General features: G+C 46.8%; 1 protein-coding gene across 1 annotated transcript; it reads left to right on the forward strand.

Moving 5' to 3' along the window:
* The first annotated feature begins 332 nt into the window (after window positions 1-332).
* LOC119179347 (protein disulfide-isomerase) lies at window positions 333-22,014 on the forward strand. Its single transcript, XM_075868425.1, has 7 exons — window positions 333-480; window positions 3,804-4,270; window positions 11,690-11,794; window positions 14,921-15,046; window positions 15,638-16,141; window positions 19,144-19,227; window positions 21,934-22,014. The coding sequence occupies exons 1-7, from the start codon at window positions 333-335 to the stop codon at window positions 22,012-22,014; spliced, it is 1,515 nt and encodes a 504-aa protein (XP_075724540.1).
* The last annotated feature ends 3,763 nt before the right edge of the window (window positions 22,015-25,777 follow it).

Consider the following 25,777-nt stretch of genomic DNA (forward strand, 5'->3'; position numbering starts at 1 on the left):
GTTCTGACTCGCGAAGAGGATAAGCCATGGTAATCACGGCGAATGGCATTTACAGAAGGGTGCTATGCAAAGAGCTACGATACGAACGCGGAACTTAGAAAGAGCCCAGCGCAGGGCGACACCACGGGAGTCGTCAGCGCGTCTTGAAGCGTCATTGGTCCGAATGAAGTCACGTGACTAGGTGCCGCGTTTATATGGTGGCTTTCTGGTCTGGTCGTCCCATCACACTGTCGTACTCTCAGTGGGTTGTGCGCTGCGCTGCTAACCAGTTCACTTGTCGAATACGTACACAGGATTTTTTTTTCCGACAGCGGCACGTACTCGGAGGAATCATGTTTTCTCCAAGGTTACTCGGTCTACTGTGTTGCTTAGCGGCGGCCAACTGCATCGAATACGATGTTGAGGACCGGGTGCTCGTACTCAACGGCAGCAACTTCGACATTGCCATCAAGGAGCACAAGCACGTGTTCGTCATGTTCTGTGAGTATGACGACGCTTTCCTCTCTATGCTGAAAAGCAACGTGCTAACACTTTGACCATGCTCTGCGGTGGCTGCCCACAGCACCATTGACCAACGGCTAAACAAAACGTCCGCTTTTGGCGGCATTGCCCATTGCCAGAACGGGGCAGGAGTGCAATCAAGCGGCACTCGGCCATCGGCCACGACCACATGGCCACGACTCACTTTCCTTTGCCTATAGATGCCACCGAAAAGCGAATGTTCTTTCTTTAGTTGTCCGTTGATCATTCAGTAATCAGACGCCATAGAGCGTAAGCCGTTAGCTAGCGTGTTTTTGTTGTTGTTTTTTTTCATAAGGAAATTCAGTGTAACTGTGTCATTTTGTGATCGGTCAAGCCGCCCCGTCGCAGGATGGCTGCTACTACAGGGACAGCTTTGCTTTCGTCACGCAGTAAAAATTCAAGGGTAGTACAGCGGTTTTAACTTAAGCGCAGCTGCGAGCCTTCATCATAGCTTCTTGCTTGACCGTGAAACGCACAGCTGATCTCCACTTTGGCACTTTGATCGGCGCCTGCAATGCGCTGCTGCGAAAACTCAGCACGGATGTAACAGCTGTGCCAATTGGGCCAATAGAATGCAATTCCTTGCTTCTAGACATAGCTTAGCGAAAACAGTTGGATTTGTTGAAATAACCTTAGGTTCTGTCAAAATAGCGAACCAGCCTCAACATGTTTTCGGTACTGCTGATTTTAGCAAGAAATGCAACATTTTAGCTAAGATTTTGGCAAGAAATGCAGAATGCGCTAATCACCTGCCGTTCGCGCCTCGTCATACAATGCAATGAAACCATGAAGACCAGAAACCTCACTACTAGTCCATTATGCCGTAACCTCACCGCGAATACGCCGTGAGCCTTAATTCACAAGGTGGTAATAACGCCGCTACATTTTCAAGGTTCGTCCGCATATGCCGTCCAGCTGTCCGTGATTCTGGAAGGTGTTTGCGGAGGTCTCAAGACATTCATGTTGCTGCACGAATCTCGGGCAAAACACGTGCAGCGAGTTTTTTAAGCAAGCGGCGAGCGCGTGGGCCCCTAAAATTTCGAGCCCGATGCTAACTCAAGAAAGTGCTTAAGTACCTCCGTAATTGCACCATTTGTGCGCGCTGCAAAGTTGTCATAAGGACACTTACAGTGGCCTTGCTGGCACGCAATACTTACAAGACGACGTTTTAGGCACGATTCGTTCAACAGGAAGGACTATTGAAGCTTTCCTACGTACCTTGGTAATTTGCAAACTGGCAAATTCAAATTTTGTTCATCGCATTGCTGAGTAAATCATGCACGAATTGCAACTCATGATTACGGAGTTAGACAAGGAGAGCAAAAAGGTGGGTTTTAAAATTAATGTGCAGAAAACGAAAGTAATGTACAACAACCTCGGAAGAGAGCACCGCTTCGAGATAGGTAATAGGGCACTTGAAATTGTATAAGACTATACCTACTTAGCACAGGTAATAACTGCGGAGCCGCACCACGAGATTGAAATAACTAGAAGAATAAGAATGGGTGGAGCACATTTAGCAAGCACTCTCAAATCATTACAGGTAGATTGCCACTATTCCTCAAATGGAAGGTATATAACAACTGCATCTTTCTGGTAATTAGGTACGAAGCAGAAATATGGAGACCTACAAAGAGGGTTTAGCTTAAAGTCAGGATAACGCAGTGAACATTGGAAAGGAAAATGGTAGGTCTAACCTTAAGAGGCAAGAAGAGAGCAGAATGGGTTTGGGAACAAACCGGTGTTAGGGATATCATGGTTGCAATCAAGAAGAGAAAGTGGACATGGGCTGAATATGTAGCGCGTGGACAGGATAACCGCTGACAATAAGGATGACTAACTGGAATCTCAGAGATGCTAAGTGGGTTAGAGGCGGCAGAAGGTTAGGTGGGCAGATGAGATTATGAAGTTTGCGGGTATAAATTGGCAGCAGCAAACACAGGACCAAATTTACTGGTTAAACATGGGAGAGGTTTTTGTCCTGCATTGGACACGGTCAGACTAACGATGATGATAAAGACTACGTTTACAGCAAAAACTGAGGTGGCAACTAATGTTTTTTCGCTGTTACGGTAGCAATTTATTGCTTTGGGACGGTGATGCATAAACATATGTGTAAGAAATCGGAGATCGTTTTGCTGCGGAGCTTAAGATTCCAGTGCTTCCGTCGGGACAAGACAAGAGAGAATGCGATTGGAGCGTGCGACAAATGCGCTCGTACTGGACAAATTCTTAAAACTTTTGCGGTGTGAAATTCGTGAGGCGATAAGCTCTTTTAGCAACTCCATTCCATGGTTACTTGAAAAAGTGTTTCAGTGCCCCTTTAAGCATAGCTACAGGAATTCCTGTGAAAGTAGAACAACGGCAGCATGCGCAAATCACCAGAAGGGCTACCAGCTTTGCTAACGATTCTCGGCGTTGCTGGACAAAAAGCGACATTCTCGTTCAGAGCCTTCGATATCGAAAAACAATGCTTGTAAAAATGTCTACGTGTTTTTCGGATTAACTACTGATGTATACCAACAATACGAAGGATAAGCTCTGTGCCACGTTAAAAAAAAACTGGGTTGAAAAAAAAGCCAGTTCATGGTTCCTTTCACTACTTTCCTGCAGGTGCCATTTTATATTCACCATTTCTTTTTTCATAAAACAGGTGGACAAAATTGGCGCTAACAGTTTGAGCGTATCATATTACCGCGCTTTTCGGCTGCGCGCTGTTATCCTCGCCACACCGAAGTAAAAAACAAAAAACCAACAAATAACAAGATGATTTCAAATCGGGCGATCGCGCTCGATAACCGTGAAAAACAAAGGAAAAAGAGCGCAACACTGCATGACAAGCTAAATCAAACGGTAGCTGATTTAGACGGGATATTACTTGCATATAAATAAATCTAGAGCTTATTTATCCACGGCATAACATGAGGATAATGCTGGCACCGCTAATTTCGACAAAAAGATGGAGAACTAGCCTGGGCATTCTTTTATCCTCCTCTCCTAGCGCGTACAACGCCCTAAAAGGACGGAGTTGCTTGTTTTGCGGGCGCTTGCGAGAAACGGGAAACCGCATGAACGAATGCATTCACAATGGGTCATTAGTAAACTAACGAGTTCGTGGCAATGGTCATATAAGAGAACGCTCCCTCCACGCTCGTTGTAATCCCATGATGTCACCGAGAAGTGAAGAGGCCTTAGCTGGTTGAGGTCTCAGACTCCGCTAATCTAGAAGATGCTCGAATAGGGCTCTGGCTCTTTGTGTTTGAGAAATTGTGCGTGCGCAGACTCCCCGCTCATGGTCGACTACCACGCCTTGTCACCCGTATATGCCAAGACCGCTAAGCAGCTCGAGGAGGAAGGCTCGGACGTCAAGCTGGCCAAGGTGGACACCATGTACGATCATCAGCTCTTTTGGCACTACGCGCGCGGCTTGCCGACGCTCACGTTCTTCCGAGACGGACAACCGGCCGAGTACAAGGGTGACCACACGGTAGAGGAGATGACCCAGTGGATCAAAAAGAAGGTCCAACCTCCGGCTCGGCTACTAACTACCGCGGACGATGCCAGGGTCTTCGTGGACAGCGCGAACGTCACCGTCGTGGGCTTCTTCAAGGACCAGACAAGAGTGGAGGCCAAAGAATTCCTCAAGGCTGCGTATACCATCGAAGAGCACGCTTTTGCAATCACTTCGGAGAACGCAGTGTACAAGGAGCTTGGTGTCAGCAAGGACGGAGTTGTGCTCTTTAAAAAGGTCAGTGTTGCGTCAATGCAGCTTGGTTGCACACCACAAGTAGACTTCGTTGTAGTTTGTAAACAGCGGGAGGCACCGCCAAGATACTGAGGCGCTTGTAGTGAGGTCGCAGCACATAGGCCTTACACACGCGCATACGAAGTACGTTGTCGACGCCTATCACTGCTTACAAAGAGTGATTACTTCTACAATCAGTGACGACCTTAAAATAGAAAGAGAAAACGTAAAGAAGGGATTGCAAGAAACGCCAACATGTGGAGCTACATTGTGTGTTGTTTCCCATATTTTTTCAAGCGGTTGTGGCACGGTTGTGTAACTAGTCAATAATGACTGAATGAAGAACCACTTAAGTAATTTTCGATTTCGGAACCAGTTGAAGATAGTGCTACGCTGTGCGTCTTTCTTTCTATTGCACCACTTTTGAGGCACAGATAAGAGACGCCTTCGTCCATAAACAATATTTTCTCTCTGTGTTCCTCGATATCGAAAAGGCTTATGTTACAACATGGCGTTTTGGAATTCTTAGAGACCTGTCCCACCTTGGCGTGCGCGGAAGAATGTTTCAAATAATTGAAAGTTACCTGTCAAACCGGACATTCCGTGTCCGAGTGGGCACGGTTTTTTCCCAAATATTTGTCCAGGAAACAGGCGTGCCACAAGGTGGTGTAATTAGCTGCACACTTTTTCTCATCAAAATGAATTCCTTGCACTTGTCCATCCCCCGCAATATGTTCTATTGTACATATGTCGACGACGTCCAGCTTGGCTTCAAGTCATGCAACTTGGCAATGTGTGAGCGGCAGGTTCAGCTGGGTTTAAACAAGGTCTCCAAATGGGCAGATGAAAACGGATTTCGACTTAACCCACAAAAAAGCACGGGTGTCTTGTTCTCTCGAAAGAGAGGCATGCACTCGAAACCTGACATTCGACTGAACGGGCAACGTGTGTCCGTCAAAGCCGAGCATAAATTCTTAGGCTTAATCTTGGACAACAAGTTGACCTTGGTGCACACATAAAGTATATAAAAACACAATGTTTAAAAGCCATGAATGTTATAAAAGTGTTGTCACGTACTACTTGGGGTAGTGACAGGCAATGCCTCATGAATCTGTATCGAAGCCTCATTCGCACCCGCTTAGATTATGGGGTCGTTGTTTATCAGTCTGCAACTCAAAGTGCTTTGAAGATGCTGGACCCCGTGCACCATTTGGGCATCCGCCTTTCTACGGGTGCTTTTCGCACCAGCCCCATAGAAAGCCTGTATGTTGAGTCAAATGAGTGGTCGCTTCATCTGCAGAGAACTTACATGTCTTTTGTGTATTTCCTTAAGGTGAAAGCGGATAAAAAGCACCCCTCATACTCTACTCTTAATGATTTGTCGAGCTCAATTCTGTTTGAAAACAGGCCTTCAATGAGGCAGCCCTTCTCAGTTCGCCTGAAGAGTCTAGCTGAGGACACTGGCGTGTCACTCGAACACAGTTTAATGGCTCCTGTAGCATACCCGCCACCATGGCAGTGGCAGACAATAGACTGCGATGTGTCTTTCCTAGAAGTTACAAAGCATGCACCTATTGCCCATATTCGAACATACTTTCTTGAACTTCAACACAAATACACACGTCCCGAGTTTTTCACAGATTCCTCCAAGACTAACTCCTCTGTGTCCTACGCTGCTGTCCATCCATCCTTTTCGATGCTGGCCCTCTACATCCAGGCACAAGTATCTTTACAGCGGAAGCTTACGCGATACTTGTGGCAGCGAAACACATCAAACAATTACAAATACAAAAAGCAGTAATTTATACAGACTCCCTCAGTGTGGTAACGGCTCTGCACAGTCTTAAAAAACAAAAAAAAACCCTGTCCTTGTCTCGCTTTACTCCATTTTTTGCACTCTACACACTCAACCAACATGTTGTAGTGTGCTGGGTGCCAGGACACCGTGAGATCCAAGGCAACGTGAGGGCGGATCAGCTCGCTGCATCCGTCCACAAAACCACTGCCCCTACACCCATATCAATCCCGGTCCTTGATCTGAAGCCGTCTCTCAAACGAAAGCTCAGGGACTACTGGCAGAGCAAGTGGGATAAACACACACAAAACAAACTACACGTTATCAAGCCACACCTTGGCCATTGGCCACCAGTATCAAAATCACGTCTAACAGAGGTAACACTAACAAGACTCAGGATAGGACACACATACACGACACACACACATCTTTTGTCCGGTGGTGATCCACCATTGTGTGATAAATGTGGTGAGGCATTGACAGTTCTTCATGTTTTAGTACAATGTAAACAGTTAGACACTCTGATTGATTGATTGATATGTGGGGTTTAACGTCCCAAAACCACTATATGATTATGAGAGACGCCGTAGTGGAGGGCTCCGGAAATTTAGACCACCTGGGGTTCTTTAACGTGCGCCCAAATCTGAGCACACCGGCCTACAGTTAGACACTCTAAGAAGACAACACTTTCCATTACCCTACCGACAACATATACCCTTACACCCTGCAATGTTTGTCGGTAGGGAACCACTTTTCACCCATAAATCATTGTTAGCTTTTTTAAGAGATGTCAATTTTTACCATGTTTTATACCCAGGCATTGCGTAGCGTGACCTTTCAAGAGAGGTTGCTGCTGCTGTGATTACATTTAAAAGCACTTGCCTCGCAGCCCTTGGACACAAGGGCGCTGATGAGGCACGTGTGCTAGTGCCAAATATTTTTACATGTGTTTATTATCAAAACCTTTGTCACCCTTTTTAATATACATATCACGCCACTGTCATCTCTTTAATACTTATGTTTTTACCCGCATTATCGCGAGGAATTTTAAGGCCCCTATACAGCCACGCAACCTATCATTGTCCACATCTCTATACTCATTGAAATGGCGCTCTTTGGCCATCAATTGGCCCTTGCGCCATAAAACCCCACACATCATCATCATCTATTGCACCACTTGTTACACCCCTCCATTTGTGTGTATTACCATGTGTGTCTGTGCGTGCCGCCATGTGAACACCCAGTGCTGCTTGGAGAATGCCACGGCTGCGAGCACGCGCAACATTATGTATGCGCGCACAGCTATGGTGGAGAAATGAATCGGAGTGGATAAACGAACGGGAGGCAGCGCTTTGTCACCTCCTCAGCCCAATCTTCTTGCGCTCACGCGAGGAGAAGGGGAGAGCTGGCTAATGCGCAGTGGGGTAGTTGAGGGTCGCCGATGAACGGACACAGCCGCGACCGAAAGCTCCTGCGCATCTAGAAAAATATTAGGGAGTTTTAGAATAGCGCACCACGAGCCCTTGCGGTGCGGTCGCTGCCGCTGCGCATGCGTCGTAACGCGAGTCGGCGTTCGTGTTCGTGGACCACACGCAGAAAATCTGAAATTGCGTGCGGTAATGGCGGCCTGCTTGTGGCCCGCAAGCGCTGGTTTCAAGGCTACGGTGTCGCAGCAATCGTGCGTTGCGGATCGCAGCAGGGCAAACGCTATTCTAAAACTCATATGGCGCCCGCTACGCGCCCGCAACGCCCGCAACGCCCGCAGCGCTTGCAAACGTTATTCTAAACTCCCTATTAACCAGCATGCAGCTGCTGCGGTGGCGACCGGGCAGCGCCCCTGCTAAAATTGGTATACCCCGCCCGCTCCTCCCGTGTCATGGTGTGAAAAATTGTCCGCGAATTGCCTACCGCGCGGCTCAACCCTCACACTCTTTATATTGAATGCTTAAAACGTGGGCGCACTTTCGCGTGCGGTCATTTGCAGCTGTACTTGTAGTGACTTGAGGCGACCCGATCACATAGGCCAATGCTGTAAGTAGTGTAGCATGGCCTTTTAGGCAATTATGATTCGTAATGTGCTCTTACACGTAGCGTACAACCATCTGCGAACGGCACACAGCAGTTCTTCAGCTTGCATATGCAGTACACTCGCGACATACAAAAAAAAAAGATCACAGCATATCCACAGAGTGAATGATGATGAGTGGGGCGAAGCGTGTGTCCACCCGTCCGTCCGTGCGTGTGCCAGTCGTCCTTGCACGCGTCCTCGCACGTGTCTGTCCGTGCGTTCGTGTGTCCGTCCGTCGATGCCTGCTTTCGACCGTATGTCCATCCGTTGGTGTGTTTGTATTTTTGTCTGGCGACGAGCACATGCCGCCGAGGCCCTCCACTACGCTTCGTCCGTGCCCCACCAATGAGGCGACGAGCATGAGCCGCCACTCTGCTTCGTGCACTCCCCACCAACAATTCGCCACGTACGGTTACGATCTAGAAGACTGATGGCGTATTCAGTTGGCCGCTCTGGTCCTCTGGCTCAGAGTCGCCAGACGCAGAGGTATCTTCATATCAGAGCGCGAGGGGCAGTGTGCCAACCGAATACATTGGCGATCTCAGAGCGCTTAGAGCCGCGTGCCCGTAATGCCACCGTGCAGCCAGCATGGGAAGCTGCCTGGTGAACATTGCTGCGCCGCGTCAACAAATGGTGCCGATCAGCTCAGTGGACATCTCTTATATGTGGGGCCTTTGTTATATTCTTTCTCTCTCTCTCTCTCTCTCCCTGGCATGCCTGGATGTAGCGAAAGCCTTCTGAGCTCAGCGCATAAATCTGGCAATCGTCCTCTTCTGAGCTGTTATCTTCAAGGCAAACCATGAGGTGGTCTGCGAGCTGCTGTAACGACAGCATGGAAGTTTTCTCCGCCATGGCTAGCCACCTCATTATCGACATGGTACATTTATGGCTTTGTAAATGTAAATTCGGCCCAAACGCGCACAAAACCGCCATGAACAACGCACGTATACGAAGTATTACGCGTCCGACGATACCCCCTTCCTAAATGCACGCTCGCGCTCCTAGCCTCGTTCACCTGCCGGTAGCCACAAGATTGGCTGGGTTGTGTCACGTGATCCGTCCTCTCTGTCGGAGTGCTCCACGCTCTCATTTCGAAGTCAGAGCAGTCGGGAACGCTCCGAGTCAGAGGCTGACGCTCTGAGAAAACAAACCGAAGGTAGTTCGAGCACTAAAATTCTACCAACCGTAGGCACAGCCACTTTCCAGAGCACTCTAAAGCGCCCAAAACGCCCAACCGAATACGCCTTGAAAGAGGCACTCCTTCCTCGTGCACCCAGGCGCAACCCGCGCAGCAGCCAATCGGATGGATGGATGGATGGATGGATTGATATGGTTGTACCCTTTAGATCGGGTGGTGGCTGACGCCACCAAGCCGTAATACGTAGTGAACCAAAAACTAGATTTATTTTTTTTCTTTAAATAGTGAGGTTGAGGACTCGTACTTTGCAGTGAAGGGTTCAACTTTCACTCGTGCCTCGACTTTAGCCAGCAAACAGATAACCTCCTTCTAGTTAATGCTACCCCCTTAATGTCTATTTTGCCTTCCCAGTCCCTAAACTCCAGTGCTTTGAAAAACTCTGCGCCATCATCCTGAACATTATCAAGTGTTCGCCAGTTTCCTCTTCCTCTCCACACGCACTGCATACCATGTCTATTCCTTCGTATTTGGCCCGATATGACTTTGTTCGCAATACTCCCGCCCTGGCCTCAAACAGTAGAGACCTACCCCGTGTATTATTATAGATCCTTCCATGGCAATTTCCTGCTTAAAAGTTCGATAGATCTCTAGTGCGGCCTCCTTAATTATGCCGATTCACCACATATCGGTCTCAGCTTCCTTCAGCTTCTTCTTAATCAATATCTCTTTTTGGTTTGGCCCCCTGCTGTTTTCTATGTATTTACCGTGCAATCTTCTCGTTCGCTTCCTCCGTTTTGTGTCGACGTTCTTCATGTACAAGTAGCTGAATACTTTCCTAGCCCAACGCTACTCCCCCATTTCTCTTAATCGCTTCTCAAATTTTATCTTGCTCCTAGCTTCCCTGCCCTCAAATAATGTCCATCCCATATCACCTTGTACCCCCTGATTTGGTGTATTCCCGTGAGCTCTCAAGACAAGCCTAACTATTCATTGTTGCTTAATTTCTAATCTTGCTTGAACTTCTGATCTCATGTGCAAGACCGCATTGCCAAACATCAGACCAGGAACCATGAAACATTTACATATTCTTCTCACAACCTCATATCTATTGTAATTTCACAGTGCCCTGTTTTTCATCACCACTGCGTTCCTGTTACCTTTAGTCGTCACGTATATATCGTGTTCCCTTACGTACTCAGCCCCATTGCTTATCCACTCACCCAGATATTTGTATTTATCTGTTATCTCTAGCGTGACCTCCTGTATTCTAAGCTCACTACCTTCATTATCATTAAAACTCATGAGTGCTGACTTTTCCTTGCCGAATATGATGTCTAACCTATCTCCCTCATTACCGCAGATGTCCTGCAATCTCTGCAAATCTCCCTTGTTGTCGTCCATTATCTCTATATCGTCTGCGTACATCAATGGTGGTAGTGCCTGTTGAATGAGTTTTCCTTGTTTCACGAAAGTGAGGTTGAAGCACAGTCCACTTCCCTCTTATTTGGCCTCTAATTCTTGTAGAGTCGGAGCGTAGTGGTGCAGCGCCATCTAAAATATTCTCACTCAACTGCAGTTTTATGTACTTCTAAGATACAGCGCCGTCTATTATACTGTCCGGGAGATATTGGTTTTTTTTTCTCTCGTCTCTTCTTCTCTCGGTTACGCCTTCCGTAGAACAAGGTTACAATTAGAGGAGCTCCGCCCATAAAACTACAGATTCACTTCTCATGGAGACTTCCTTGTGCAGTGCCCTTTTAACAGTTTTAGTTGAGATTAAAACAGGTGTACGCGTTTCTGAACGAAATAATACGTGTGGCTCTTATTCAGCTGCATACATGTTTTTTATGTCAACCTTGTAATCAGTGTATTTTGTTCATGTAAGTGTACCCCAATCCTGCAATAGCCCTGTATTGGGCTGCAGTATTTGAAAATAAATAAATAAATATTCTGGTGTCGTCACACTTGCCCATGACGGGCGTAGCCAGAGTAGCACACCAGACTCATGCCCCTCCTCCCTACCCCAAAATTTTTCCGCCAATGCTTAGAGAGCGGAGAAAAATGGCCACTTTAATTGAGTGCCTCCCCCTCCTCCCCAAAAAATCCCCTCCGCCCCAAAAAAAAAATTCTGGCTACGCGCCTGGCCCGTGATGTTATGAGTTTTAGCAGGTGTTAACTTGCATTCTGTTCCTCATTCGCTGGCCTCAGTTTTGTTGCAATCTTTGTTTTGTGCACTTTAATTACATCGTAAATAAACTACCTTGTGCCGTAGATTGGCTCGCAGTAGGTTTCTTAGAAGCTTTTTTTGGGGAGCTAGAGATTTATCTTAGTGTCGTGGCAAGGTTTCAGTGCGAGTCGTGCCTGCATGTGAACGCACGTTTGAACAAAAATGAATGTTGACGCTCCCTTCTATTATTGCAGTTTGACGAGGGCAGGAACGTGCTTGCATTGAAGCCTACCTGTGACAGGATTCGGACATTCGTCGCCGTGAACAGCCTGCCGCTGGTATCGGATTTGACGAAGGAAGTGAGTAATTGGTTTTTATTACAATGCTAGTTTGTGCATGTACGGAGGTGGTCATACGACGCGAGCCATGCTTTTTTTTAGGGGCGAAGCTCCTTAGGGCGTGGGCTGTGCGTCCCCTGTATGTAGCCACCTCTAGTTTAGTTCTTGCAGTGTTCACTAGATGGTGGTACCGTCTCCTGTATGTAGCCACCTCTCATTTAGTTCTTGTAGTGTTTACTAGATGGTGGTACTTGTAGCTGATGATGAAAAGATGCAAGATGTTATAAACTAGAAAGCGGTACTTGTAGTTGATGAAAGACGCGAGATCTTATAAAATAGGAATGATGTCACATATGGCGCGTGTCATTGGTTGAAGGCAATCGTTCGATTTAGTGCGGCGACGTACGCTAGGGGGAGCGATGTAATAAAATCGAGTGGGCAAAATGTACAGAGGATTCATGGTTTACCAGGTTTACCTCCGGAGCTTCGCCCACTCATCATCATTCACTTCGTAGATATGGCGGCACTTTTTGTATTGTGCTGGTCTGCAATGGAGGCCTAGTTCAGACCTAGAAAAGGTCCGTTTCTCTGTTTGTACTGTAAGCCACTAGCCAAGTATACCTATTCACAAAATCTTTGGCATTACACAGTTATAGCTTAGCGCTAGCGTGAAAGTACTGGTTATGGAAATACCGGTTAGTAGTCACAAAGTTCCGACGCGAATACACATCTCGATCCCCATTCAAGAACAGAAATTTCAGACTTGGGCTCGAAAGTTTTTTGGTCATCTAAGCTGAACAGAAACTCAAATCTAGTTGTCGGAAAACTCCGAAGACGGACGACTATCTTCTGCACCTCTGCGATGCACATATGACCCTAGTACGCAGGTGGCAACGACGAAAATGCAACAAAAAAACTGAACACACACACATCACGGAAATAGCCAGCGCTCAAATGCTGATAGCGTTTACCTGCGAAATGACCTCGCATCGCTACTCCCAATCTCCGGTCTCACTAACGCTTTCAAAACGGGCGTTGTCGTGCTAAAATGGCACACTTCAAACATCCCTTTATTCAATCCAGTGTAATATAACGTCACCAGGGAAATGCACTCGATGTTTGTCACGCCGCCGCAGTCGGCGATGTCAGCAAATCCAAGATCGCACCTCTCCATCGGCTCTCTTGAACTGGCCTGGATCACGGGTGATGGGAGCGGCTACAGGGAGATGGCGCCACCAGCGGCGTGACGTCACTCGTCTGCTTGTGATGTGATTGGCTTCTGCCATGCGGCGGTGTGTTGCGGCGACGAAAATGTCTGGCCGGTTGGATGCTCGCCGCACCGGCCATGCGACAGTGCATGGTCGCTCGCTCGCTGAAATCCGTGCCGACCGGTTGTGCCCTCACGATATCCGACGACAGCGCAGCTCTGGCCAACTGGGTTGTTCCTACGCCACCTCCTGTCGCCGACATGAGCTTTCGAAAGTGGTGCCCCATCATCGGTCTCCTGTGACCGTGTTTCCATCTCTCCAATCTTTTTTATGTAGTCGCTCGCTGTCCTAGCGCATCTCTCTGTCTCTCTACACCTTTAATCCTATCCTTTTAATCCCTCCTCTCCCCAATCCCATATGAGCTACTATTAAGGTGTCGCACGCTGATGCGGACAGTTACGAGCCTCACTTTTCTCTTCTTTTCCCTCTTATAACCACAATCTCATGCGATGATGCGTCATGAAACGTCACCACTCCTGCTGTCTCATCCTCACACCGCACACCGTATCGCACGGGAAATCGCGTGTCTGTCTCACGCTTAACCTTCGAGATGGAAGGGCGCACGTCAGGAAAACAGCCACGCCCCCCCCCCCATCTCGCACCGGCGCAACGACGAGAAACAACCTCCCAGCAAAAGGAGCCAGCTCCTAAAATAGACACTCCAGCCAGTTTTAGCTTAATGGTTCCAACGTTAAAATTAGAAATTAAAAAAATGTTTCGTATTTGCATGTTAATCTGCTAATGTCGTCTAAAGACGATAGTCGTGCGTGTGAAGAGAGTGAACAATTTGTTTCTTGTTCTGCGCCAGAAAATGGGTGAACGGTATTCTGGAGGCACTGCGTTAGCGTGACTCGAGCGTGTAGCGGAGGCGAACGAGCGCATCAAGTCACGACACAAGTTAGACATAAGTGTCACCTAGCAGTTTTCTTGGAAAACGAAGCGCGTGGCTCTAAGATGGGTGTGCGCGCCCCTCTCAGAGGTGATAAAGTGTAGAGTGCAAGGCGACGGGTAGGTGTTACCACCGTCTCGTGTTAGCAAAGCATTGGACACACTCGCCTTTTCGTGCAAGCGTTGCATGGTCAGCGCAGCGTGATGAGAGCTACGGTCTTTAAAATTCTTTATGTAAGCCTTTTCTGGTAAAATATGCACATGCAGAATATATACGTGTTGTTATGGTGCCTAAGACATGCGCAATAATTGCTTTATAATTGACAATTGCATAAGTGTGAACGCTAACCCTTGAGCAACATTGGTGGGTGCTGCGAATGGGGTCGGTCGTTTTTAAGAGTGGACGAACTGACAATGTAGAGACTAATGTACAGACAGACAGACAGACAGACAGACAGACAGACAGACAGACAGACAGACAGACAGACAGACAGACAGACAGACAGACCAAAACTTTTGCGTTGAAGGTCCCCAAGAAAGACTATTGTCTTTAAAACTGACTCGATTTTTCGACACTGATTCGGTCCATGCTTCCGGGGTGACTGTCCAGCCGGCTCCGAAGCCAGTTTTTTTTTGAGTCCCTTTCTATATTGTCATTCTTCCGGCCGTTCTTCTTATGCTGTTTTCTCTACAGTTTCCAAAGACTTTGAGGTCCCAGCTGAGTGGTTAATGTTTCCAGATGTATTTTGGGTATTTCAGGACTCTGAGTGCTACCAACACGGAAGGTAGCACAAAAAATCAATTCCAAACACTTGGAATTGCCTTTATTTGCCTGAAATATTAACAGCTGAACTTACACCTTGCCGAATGTATAAGTGCGCTGGAAGTGCATAATGGGGTCGTCGTGCATGTGATGATTTTCATGTGCAGTGTATACTGGTTTGCGGGCTAGCGGCCAGTTAAAGCCATTCGGTTCATTGTTTCATTTCAGAATTACAAGGACTTGATCAACGTCCCTGTTCGACAGTACAGCATACTCTTCTACAGCAAGAACAGTGGCGATATGACGGAAGTTCTGGAGAACTTCAGGGAGGCTGCTGCTGCCTTCAGGTACAAGGTAAGGCAATTCACACAGTAACGACTCTTTGCAAGGCATCCTGCCCAGATGAAATCCATGTCCTAAATCACTGATCTTCCTAACTAACTGAGTGGTTAATAACAGCAGCTGGTGACCTACTTCAGTTGCGTGACAAAATTTTATTTACCACACAAAAATCAATCACAAATATAGCTATCATACTTCTTTTATCATTGATAATTTCCTGTTTTGTGTTTGAAAAGAAGGGTCTTCATCGATTGCAGGTTTGGCCTATTTCACGCCGTAAGAACTCTTGGGCAGCGCAGCTGTAAATGTGCGAGTTTATTCGATTGGCAAGCGATATCGAGTGGTGTTGTAAATGTTGCATTAGCTTTCAAATACACGTTCTTTGCTTTTCTTCTGGCAATGAAATAGGGTGTGATCTGCAGGCTCGTGCAATGTCATTTCAGATAAAGGTGCATCACATGATTTGAGGTTGCCACAGCTGCAATCCTGATGAGTGTGGTATCCCTCCCTGTTTCTACCCTGACCATTCCGCTCTCCTATTTTCTCTATGTGTTTACTGTTATACTGTGCTTTTATACTCTGATTTCTCTGTTCACTTGGCAGGTGGTCTTCGTGACCATCGACGTTGATCAGGAGGACGTCAGGATGATCGTCAGTTACTTCTTCATGGGGAAGCGCGATATTCCCGCCCTTCGCTTCGCAAACCTCGAGCGTCCCCAATATGCGATTCGCTTCAAGCCCGAGACGAACTCGCTCGAGGCAGAGGACATCAAGAGCTTTGTCCAGGGCGTGCTGGACGGCACCATCAAAGACGAACCTCTTTTGCCAGGTCAAGGGAACTTTGAATCGCAATCCGCCCAGGTGGTCGTGCAAGAGAACTTTGACGAGGTAGTGTTCGACAAGACCAAGAACGTCCTTGTGCTGTTCTACACGCCCTGGTCCATTCGCTGTTTTGCTATGACGGTAATCTGCGAAAGTCTGGCCCACGAGTACAAGGACCGCAAGGACTTGCTCATCGCCAAGATGGACGTCACGACTAATGAGAACGAGCACACAGAGATCCACAGCTTCCCCACCTGGAGGCTGTACAAGAAGGAGACCAATGAGGTGAGAGTTTCTACGCTTGATGTTTCTGGGCGAACGTGTGTGCTGTCTGTACGCTTTTTCAATGAATATCTTCACGCTCTTTCTGGGTTGTTTTAGGCATCTGAGACAAAACGCCATAACATGTAACCGCGGCAGTACATTTGCGGGAGCTCACACGTACTGAAAACACGAAGAAAATTATACCAGTGTCCAGGGAGGCTTCAATGCCAGCGGGCATGAGATATGCATCCGGTGAACTCGGAGACTAAACCTCCTGCTTGTAAGATCCCAGTACGTTAACGAATTGAATACTTCTCCTTAATTCGAAATGCGCATCAGACGTACTCCATACAGACGTTGGAGTCTGTACATTCCATGTCTGGTCACTTCGTCGAAAAAAAAAATAATTGCGCAAATCAAGCATCACTAGCATCGAAATTTGTTTAGTTTATCTCCTCCAGAAAAGCTTAGAATGCTGACACTATTGTCTTTCTTTCGAAAGCTTCACTACAATCAGTCTTCGTGCGATACCTTCGATGTCAGGATGGCTGGTCATGTATTTCTTCGATCAGATCTTCGGTATAAAATTGAACCTGTTTTTGTAGGCACTAATCTCTTCTATGACTCGCCACTTCTCGTCAACATTCGTGAATGGAACGCTCTGCCTACCCAAATCACACACATGGTCAATCATTACTTATTCGTTAATTACGTAACGACATTCCCGATTTGATTTGACTGATTTGTGCGGTTTAACGTCCCAAAACCAACATATGATAATGAGAGATGCCGTAGTGGAGGGCTCGGGAAATTTCGACCACCTGGGGTTGGTTCTCAAAAGTGCACCGAAATCTGAGCACACGGGCCTACAGCATTTTTGTCTCCATCGAAATTGCAGCCGCCGCAGCCGGAATCGGATCCCGCGACCTGAGATAGAGTAGCCGAGTGCTTTAGCCACTAGACTACCGCGGCGGGGCTATCGTCATTCCTAAGACTAAGCTAATCGTTATGAAGACTTCTACCTCCCCTCCAACTAAAATATTTATTTTCACGTGTCCCAGTTAAGGTTGCTTTTTTGTTGGAACAGCTTTTCTTTAGCCGATCTTTAATTATCAAATGTTTTGTTCTTACTCTTCCTTGTGTCTTTTATATTATAGTGTTTTATTATTTATGTTGTCTACTTTTTAGCACTTTTGCTGCCCTATATAATGCCTTACAGGCCTTTGGGTATGATAAAACATAACTTTTGAAATGTCAACAAAGTTGACGCAGTCGCAAGTTAAAAAAATGGGCAACTCCGTCTACGTGACACGGTGCTACTGCTGTTTGCTTGCGAAAGGCAACTGTGCTAGCTGCTTTACCCTCGAATTTCCCTATGTGTTTACGATACATAGGGCGTATTTTATATATGCAACTAAACGTGTGTCTGAGTTTTTTTTTATCCCCATAAAACGATACAAAATAAATTTTTTTCACCGATGTTTTTAACCTATCCGTAATATTCCGTAATCAAGTCGGTAGGCACAACCTTCATTTCACGCAGAAGAACCAGAGAAAGATAATTGGCCTGACTATACATGTTACACTGTAAATGTCGTCGAAAGACGATAGTCTTGCGTCTGGAGAGAATTAACAAAACGTTTATTTGATGTTCTGCGCAAAAAGATCGGTGAATGGTATTCCGAAGGCGCTGCGTTAGAGTGCCTCGAGCGCGTGAAAGAGGCGAACAGGCGCATATAGGCACGTTGGACACGAGCGCGATCTTCGAAAACGAAGGCGTGTGCCACCGCGGAGAAAGATGCGCACGAGTCTTGGAGGTGATAAGGGGTAGAACGCAAAGCGACGGGCAGGTGCCACCACCGTGCAGTCGTAACAAAGCGCTGGAAACACCATCTTGAGCATCGCGTTGCGCTGTCAGCGCAGCGCGATAAACGCTACAGTCCTTAGAGCTACTTGTGTGGGCCTCTTCTAATATAAAGGCAGACATACAAAACATACAAGTGTTGCTATGGCGCCTCAGATATGCGCAATATTTGCTTTTTAATTGACAATTGCACAACAATTAACGCTTAACTTTGAGCAGTATTGGTGGGCGCTGCGGATGGGGTTGGCAGTTTGTTGCCGTTTGAGGGATCGTTAGGGTGGACAAACAAACAAATGTACAGGCAGACAGACACACCAAAATTTTTTTGTCAAAGGTCCCCAAGAAAGACTGTCATCCTTAATAATATTTAAATCCGTATTGCACAAACTGCCGCGCCTTGCAGCCGCGTCGTGAACTATAGGAGTTTTGTTGTGTCGCTAAACCTTTGGGCATTCCTGCAGATAACGTGCCCAGATATATTACTCTTTGCGCAAACAAAGCAGAAACGCACTAACAGCCTATAAAGGTGTTGTATTACAGAGTAGAAAGTCATAGCTTTGCCGCAATGGCAAATCAATGAACGCGATAGCAACAAATTGGAAAGTCACGTACAGAATGACAAGCAGATAGAAACGTGCTCCGCGTTTCTCACGCACAAATGACGCAAGTAGCGTACTTTTGGTACAGATGAATGAGAATAAGCGTCTCATTTTTATCCGTGTGTCGTTACATATAAAAAAAACAATTCATCCAGATTTTCACGAGATATCATTGAGATCATCACAAAATGAGATTTGATTATCCGCAGAAAACCCGTTACGCCGATCTGAAGAAATTTACAGTGATTCTGACAATGCTTTTGTGAGAAGGAAAGATTGGCGAATATTAATCGAATTCATCAGCATACAGACCAAATTTGCCACCTCATCACAAAATTTACATTGGTACCGGAGACTGCGGGGTGCCACTTGGTGTAAAGTACGGCGTTTGGGAAAAAAAAAAAAAACCTGGTATGTAACTTTTGCCGCATAACACTCTTTGAAAAAAAAAAAGACGGATCGAGTTTTGTTTTCTGCTTGACGGAATTCGCGGTGCTTTCATTTCGCTGATCTATTCCTCATCCTTAATTCCGCGCAATATTCTTTCTTTTCCTCTCCAGGTTGTAGAGTTCAACGGCGAGCAAACAGAAGAGGGGCTGCGCGCTTTCATCGACATCATGTGCGGCGATGCCCATCCAGCCGGGGTACGTCTCTTTAGGGCTGAAGCTCCTTAAAACAGCACCCGTTCGTCCCTCGCAGAGTAGTAGTAGCAGTAGTCGTAGTGTGTAACCAGTCTTAGATTTTGACCGCAAACGTGGTGCCGGTGGGAGATTTCTTGTGTGCGTTGTTGAACAATAAAAAAAATCGCAGCGTGTGCGTTAACTAAACGCCGAATTCTCCTGTCTATCATCATCCCTTAGCAGCCATTGGCGTGCACATTGAGCGCTATCTGACAAGAAAGGGTTGCTACGTTATACTCGCTGGGCGGAACCTCCTTGGTTTTAGAAACGTGTAGCGAGCATTGGGCCGCAGTGCCCCGAACACAGTGAACTAGTATATACCATGAACTCGAGGTGGTTAAAGGTGGGAAGTAGACACGAAGCGCAAGCCGTAAGAAAGTGTGCGTGTGCCTTGTCTTGTTCAGTCCTTGGAATGTCCGCTGGATGACGATGGTTTTATATGAGGAATATATGATGAAAAAATGCGAGATGGTGGTACTTGGAGTGTTGAATAGGTGGATGAACGGACACACAGACGGATGCATCGATGGACGCACGGATGGCTGCATGGACGGATGGACGCATGGACGCACGCAGGAGCGGATGCATGGACAACCGCAGGGACGGACGCACATATGGACGTGCGGACTTACGAACAGACGCACGCGCGGACGGGCGGATGGACGCACGCGCAGCCACACAGACGCACGCATGGACGGACGCAAGCAAGAACGAATGGACGGACGGATGCTTCGCCCCACTCTCCATCATTCATTGCGTGGATATGCTGCCACGTTTTTTTTTTAAATACACCTTTCCTGTAAACACTTGCTGTTGCTGCTGCTGTTAGGCGGGAATTGTATAAAACGTCCACGACCCAGCTAAACCGGGGTACGCTTGATCGTTATTCTTTGAAAAAAGGCCCGCCATCGAATGCCGGTCTTTTTTCCTGTTCTCGGGCTTGAATCCCGGCCGTGGCGGTCGGGATTCAAGTTCTCTTTGGTTTATGTTCTCTTTTGGTTTGTGAACATGCAGCCGACATAATTTGGCAAATACGTCCCCTACTAAAGAGTGTTACAGGGGTTTGAACACAGCTGGGTTGAAATTCTCGCACGGTCTCGCCATCCCTCTCTCTCACATAGAGGGGAAGGCGTAGCCCGTCGTCGAGACCAGTTTGGACTAATTTAAGAGCTCTGTGCTAATTCAAGTCCGCTATCGGCTACTTAGCGTCACTGCACGTGAAAGGAAGATTGGTAAGGCGCAGGAAAAGAGCGCGGGAGTTGTTTTTTTTTTTTCGAAATGGAGGTTCAGCGCGGCGCACAGCGCTACAATACTATTCGGTAAACGTGGTCTATCTACTCTGAGATCTTTCGAGCTTTTTAACGGGTGGACAACGGAAGTCGGAACGCGTTGACTGTCCGTTTTAAGAATCCCAGGTGTTCGAAATTTGTGCAGCTCTTTCCAAGGCGGTCTCTATAAGTCATATTGAGGGGTGGAACAGCAATTGCAACGGGATGATACGATTCACCATTTTAAAGCGAAAGTTGTGATGACATCACGAGAAGTTTCACGTGCGCCGCTGTTGTCCACGACCGCCGGTGTCCGTAACCACTATACCACATAATTAAAAAATAATAATCAAACTTTTAATAACTAAAACTTTAAGGTCACAATGGCATTTGAACCCTGGTCGCCTGAGTGCCAGCCCAGTATTCTACAACAGAGCCACGCTGTTTTTTTATATATGTGACTTCCAACCAGAAATAAAAAAAAAGAAGCAGAGCTACGCTGCTGTTTGAAACTTCGTTGCACACTGGTCTTTGACAGGTTTGATCTTTGGAAAGGAATCTGGCTGATACGAGTACTAAACGCTTTAGAACAGCAAAGGAACAATCAGGCTTCAGACAATGCGAATCGCGTAACGAGTTTGGCATCGAATACTCCAACTCATTACAAAAGCTTCCGTTTAAATTTATATATGCACACTTCCCAGAGAAATTGCTCCAAGGTTAGACACTTAACACAAAACAGAAAATCTGTGAAGGCCATTATATAATCCTATTAACAAAACGGTTCGACGGCAATCGTACTCATAAGGTTCCATTCCAATCATCATTTTCTGTCGTTCCGTTTTTTTTTGCGATAATGCTAACTGTTGTGCTTCTGGCTGCCGAATCTCGACTGTAAACGAAAAATAGTCCCCGGTGTTAGCAAAATAACTGTCCTCTTTAGAATGCCCTGTTAAAAGTATTTTTTTTTTTTACTCCAGCCCTCTGGAGCAAATTTTTTCTCCGGCTTGTCGGAATGATTCCGTGACGCAGGCGGAGTACTTTTCATTGGTATTTCTCTCCGGCCGACCATTGTAATTGCCGCTTTCTTTATAATGCTAGCAGTTGCGCTTATCGTACTCGGTTCTATTAGTACCCAATAGGCCCTCGCTAAACACAAACTGGAGTGACCTGAAGAACATGTTCGGTTTAACAGGCGTTCGTTCACTGTGAGATGAACATAGCCGCAGAACTCAAGTGGGAAACCGATCACGTTACAGATAATTGTTTCATTTAGGTAGCAGTACTGTTTAAAATATTTCTATGTTCTGAGTTTACGAGTGTATTAAGTATTCTTGCCAGGCCTGTAAATGTTCTTTTTTATTCAAGGGATTCGTGTTGAACGCGGTCATTTTCCCTGCAGGTTGAAGATGAAAGGGAGGAGAAAGAGGAAAAGGAAGCGGATGAGGAAAGGGATAGCGAAAACAAGAGGGACGAACTCTGAGCACACAAGCAGTGCGAGACACCCAGCCTGCACCAAGTGCTGGGCTGTATTGCGGTATAGGTGTTCCCCGCCCACTCAGAATGGCGCTTGCGGTAAAACGCCCGATGCCACTGACGGCAGAATCGCGGAAGCTATACTGTCATCCTCCGCCAACTCAAGTAGCATTCAACTCGATTTCGAGTGCACACGGACTTTTGTGTACACCGAGCCAATGGTGGCCAAGTTGCTACCCGTTTGTGAAGCTGCCTTTTTTTTCATGCACAGTTGGCGCAGCGAAGGCTTCAGTAGAGTATAATAAATGTACAAATTTTTAAAACGCAGTGTTGGTCACTAGTGATTTTAACATTGTGCTTATATCGCAAATTTCACGATTTGTAAGTTTTCTGTTTGGTGACACCACAGTCCCGTTTGCCCCGCCGCGGTGGTCTAGTGGCTAAGGTACTCGGCTGCTGACCCGCAGGTCGCGGGATCGATTCCCGGCTGCGGCGGCTGCAGTTCCGATGGAGGCGGAAATGTTGTAGGGCCGTGTGCTCAGATTTGGGCGCACGTTAAAGAACCCCAGGTGGTCAAAATTTCCGGAGCCCTTCATTACGGCGTCTCTCATAATCATATGGTGATTTTGGGACGTTAAACCCCACATATCAATATCGCAGTCCCGTTTCATATTCGAAAGTAATTCTTGATACTGATTGTGATGAAATGTGTCACAGTTCTGTGTGTTGACGTTGTAGAAAGCTGCGCACGCAAGATGGCAATAGTTGCACGCGGTGGCTTCTTGTTTTTGGAGCTCTCCCAAACTGAAACCGGCGAATAACGTGGGACATGTACCTATTTATCTGTCGCGTGCTCTAATAAACGTAGTGTCGTGTTAAGAATAACATGCCCCCAGACACATATTGCAGCCGAAAAACGCGAGGCAAAGTTTTTGTGTCAGATGTACCCCTTTAAAATCGGGGCTTGTCCATTGTCCAGCGTTGGCATTACGTCCCGCAGCCAACACTGACGATGACGATGAAAATGGCACTGATGAGGATGAACAGGCGTGTTCTAGACCACACATTTTCTGTCTGCCATCATGGCACAGCATATGCGAGGTGACCACTTCACGTCCTACTATTTAAGACGTCGTGCAAGTATGGGGGGGGGGGGGGTAAAAATGATGTTCTTCCATGTTTTGTCCTATGCGGTAGGGTTGCCATTGGTCGATACTTTGCACCGAATTTGGCTACACTTCAACATGTTTGGTGATTAAAATTTCCAGAGGGCACTATGACAGTTTATTGGCTACATCTAATATTTTTATTTCTCTACTTATGCGAATTGTTTTATTTTTTCATCAATTGTAAAGACTGTTCATAATGCCAATCCTGTTCTATTTGGTGACGAATGGGGCGATAGTAATAGATGACACAGTTACTTTGGCTACATTTGGTTGTAGTTCTGGTACCTTTTCAATTCCACTCAACTGAACCCTGTTTGGCGTCATTGTCTCGGTGGCGGACACTCGCGAAACGCCAAGCGGAAGTCAACTGCTGCCTGGCCTTTCGGTCAAAGAGCACTATAGCGCAGTGCCTCCGCCGTGCGTGTCTGAACAGTGGCGCGCACCGGATGCGCTATTGCTGGCTGCATGAGCAGCGGCAGTACCGTAAGTGTACTGTTTCACCAGATACGAGCCATAAGGAAATGCGGCTACGGACCCTTGGATCTGTGAGTCAATAAATGGGGGCGTTCGCTATCTAACGCATGTGGTTCATCGTAACCATCGCAAGAACGTCGGGGCTTAGGCAAAACTTTCTTTTTCAAAATGTGAGGAGACGAGAAAGTGGAGCGAAGCTTAAACGAAGACTAATGAGACATAAAAAGAAACACTGATAACGTGAATGAATCAAATTTATTTCTTCCCAAGAGAACCGGAGAGGATGCCAATTCGAAAGCGGAAAGTGTACAGGCCACGGTGTTAGAAGTACCTTGTTATAGGCTACCGTAATTTACGACAAAGATAGCCACCATTGAGCCCAAAGAAAACTGTGTTCAGCATTTTCAGTAGTAAATACGACACAACTTACCGAACGTGGATTCTACGGGTACTGCATTCTTTGCAGCAATAAATACGACAAAATTTTCGAACGTGGAGTACACGGGCACGGCACGACCAACAAGGTTCCCGGATAGTCTCCGTGGGCTGTGCAGAAGGACTGCACCGAAGGCATTACGATAAGCTGAGACGTCGAGTGAAAGCGGCGGACAGAGAGACTGACCAAGAAAACGAGCAGAAGCCAGCCGACGTTACTGGGGAAAAGGTGCGGGATAGCCCGAAAGAGAAGTGGCGCTATCATCACGCCGACCACTCTGGCAAAGATAAGCTTGGTCATGAAAACAACCTGAAGGTTATGGCTTTAAAAAAGGGCTCGATGAGATAATGCACCACCGCTACGCCACCTTGTCAACGCACGCCACTAGAACACCACAGACGTTTGGTATAAGAAAAAGTTGCTCAATAAATCGCCATTTTGATTACGTTATCACAACTCCTTTTCGTATCTAGACCACGATGCAACACTTACTTTACCTCCTTCGGAGACATGGACCATGAGGAGCTCACTCTAGCCGGCATAGTTTCTAATGAGCCATCATACAGCCAATCCGAAATAAGGACTCCCAATAGGCAAGCCTTAGAGAATGGTAGCTAAAGTTTGCCGGTGTAGTAAACTGAGATAGCCAATGCAGACATTATTCGGGTCACTGTATATATATTGCCAGGTCCAGGGGAGTAATCTTGAAACTGTTCATTAAGCGGGCATGTTCACATGAAGCTGACGTCATGAGAGTACTGTTTAGTTGATCCAAGAAGCGGCAATCTTGACGTAATTGTGCTGTTATGCGTTGCCCCTTATTCGTATGCCAGTGCGATCACGCTTGTAGAATTAGCGTACGGCTTCTCAGACAAACACAGCCTATAGCAGATCTTAATAGGCTGCATGTGTTTGCTGCATTGAAGCGCATCACTCGCATGGGTGGAAAGTTGAGCCTCTGTATCATCAAACGAACGTTGGAAAGTTGAGCCTCTGTATCATCAAACGGAGTTGGAAAGTTGAGCCTCTGTATTATCAAATGGACGTTGGACAGTTGAGCCTCTGTATCATCAAACGGACGTTGGAAAGTTGAGCCTCCACACCTTTCGCATAAGAAGGACCGGAAACAGCATGCACGCTGCTCGCTATGCTTCTGTAAACCAGCGTTGACAAAAATAGGCAGTCCACTGAACAAACAGTTTGATAGTTGCCCCAGTAGGTCGGCGTATTCAGACTACGTCCCCAATTACCGTACACGTCATCAAGGTCATCGTTTGCAGAAAACCATGACGTTGCAGAGAGGGACTGCAACAAACTTTAGAAAACATTGTCGAAACAAAAAAAGTGAGACGTGTGACTATAGACATTGTTTTTTACAGCATTCACAGCGTAACAGTTGAACCAGGGTACGTCGCCCTTTAGGACAGCATGAAAGTTCTGCAGGCTACCTCGCTGTAAGGCACCGCAGGACTCTTGAAGTAATTTACTACTTTGCGAAGCGCCTTCAAGTGGCTGTGGGCACCGTATAGGTTTAGGCTAGAACACTTGTAGTAGTTACTGTTCCGCCAGTTAACTGGCGGACATGGGAGAGGCCTTTGTCCTGCAGTGGACGTAGTCAGGCTGATGATTATGATGATGATGATGATGACTTGTAGTAGTAGTCGTCGTAGTCCACGTCGTAGACCGCGATG

The sequence above is a fragment of the Rhipicephalus microplus genome, chromosome 7 (assembly GCF_043290135.1).
Source record: "Rhipicephalus microplus isolate Deutch F79 chromosome 7, USDA_Rmic, whole genome shotgun sequence".
Taxonomy (NCBI): domain Eukaryota; kingdom Metazoa; phylum Arthropoda; class Arachnida; order Ixodida; family Ixodidae; genus Rhipicephalus; species Rhipicephalus microplus.

Coding starts and splice junctions, on each gene's coding strand:
- LOC119179347 (XM_075868425.1), top strand. CDS start 333: ATGTTTTCTCCAAGGTTACTCGGTCTACTGTGTTGCTTAGCGGCGGCC. Junction 4,271..11,689: donor GAGTTGTGCTCTTTAAAAAG/GTCAGTGTTGCG, acceptor CTATTATTGCAG/TTTGACGAGGGCAGGAACGT. Junction 16,142..19,143: donor ACAAGAAGGAGACCAATGAG/GTGAGAGTTTCT, acceptor TTTCCTCTCCAG/GTTGTAGAGTTCAACGGCGA.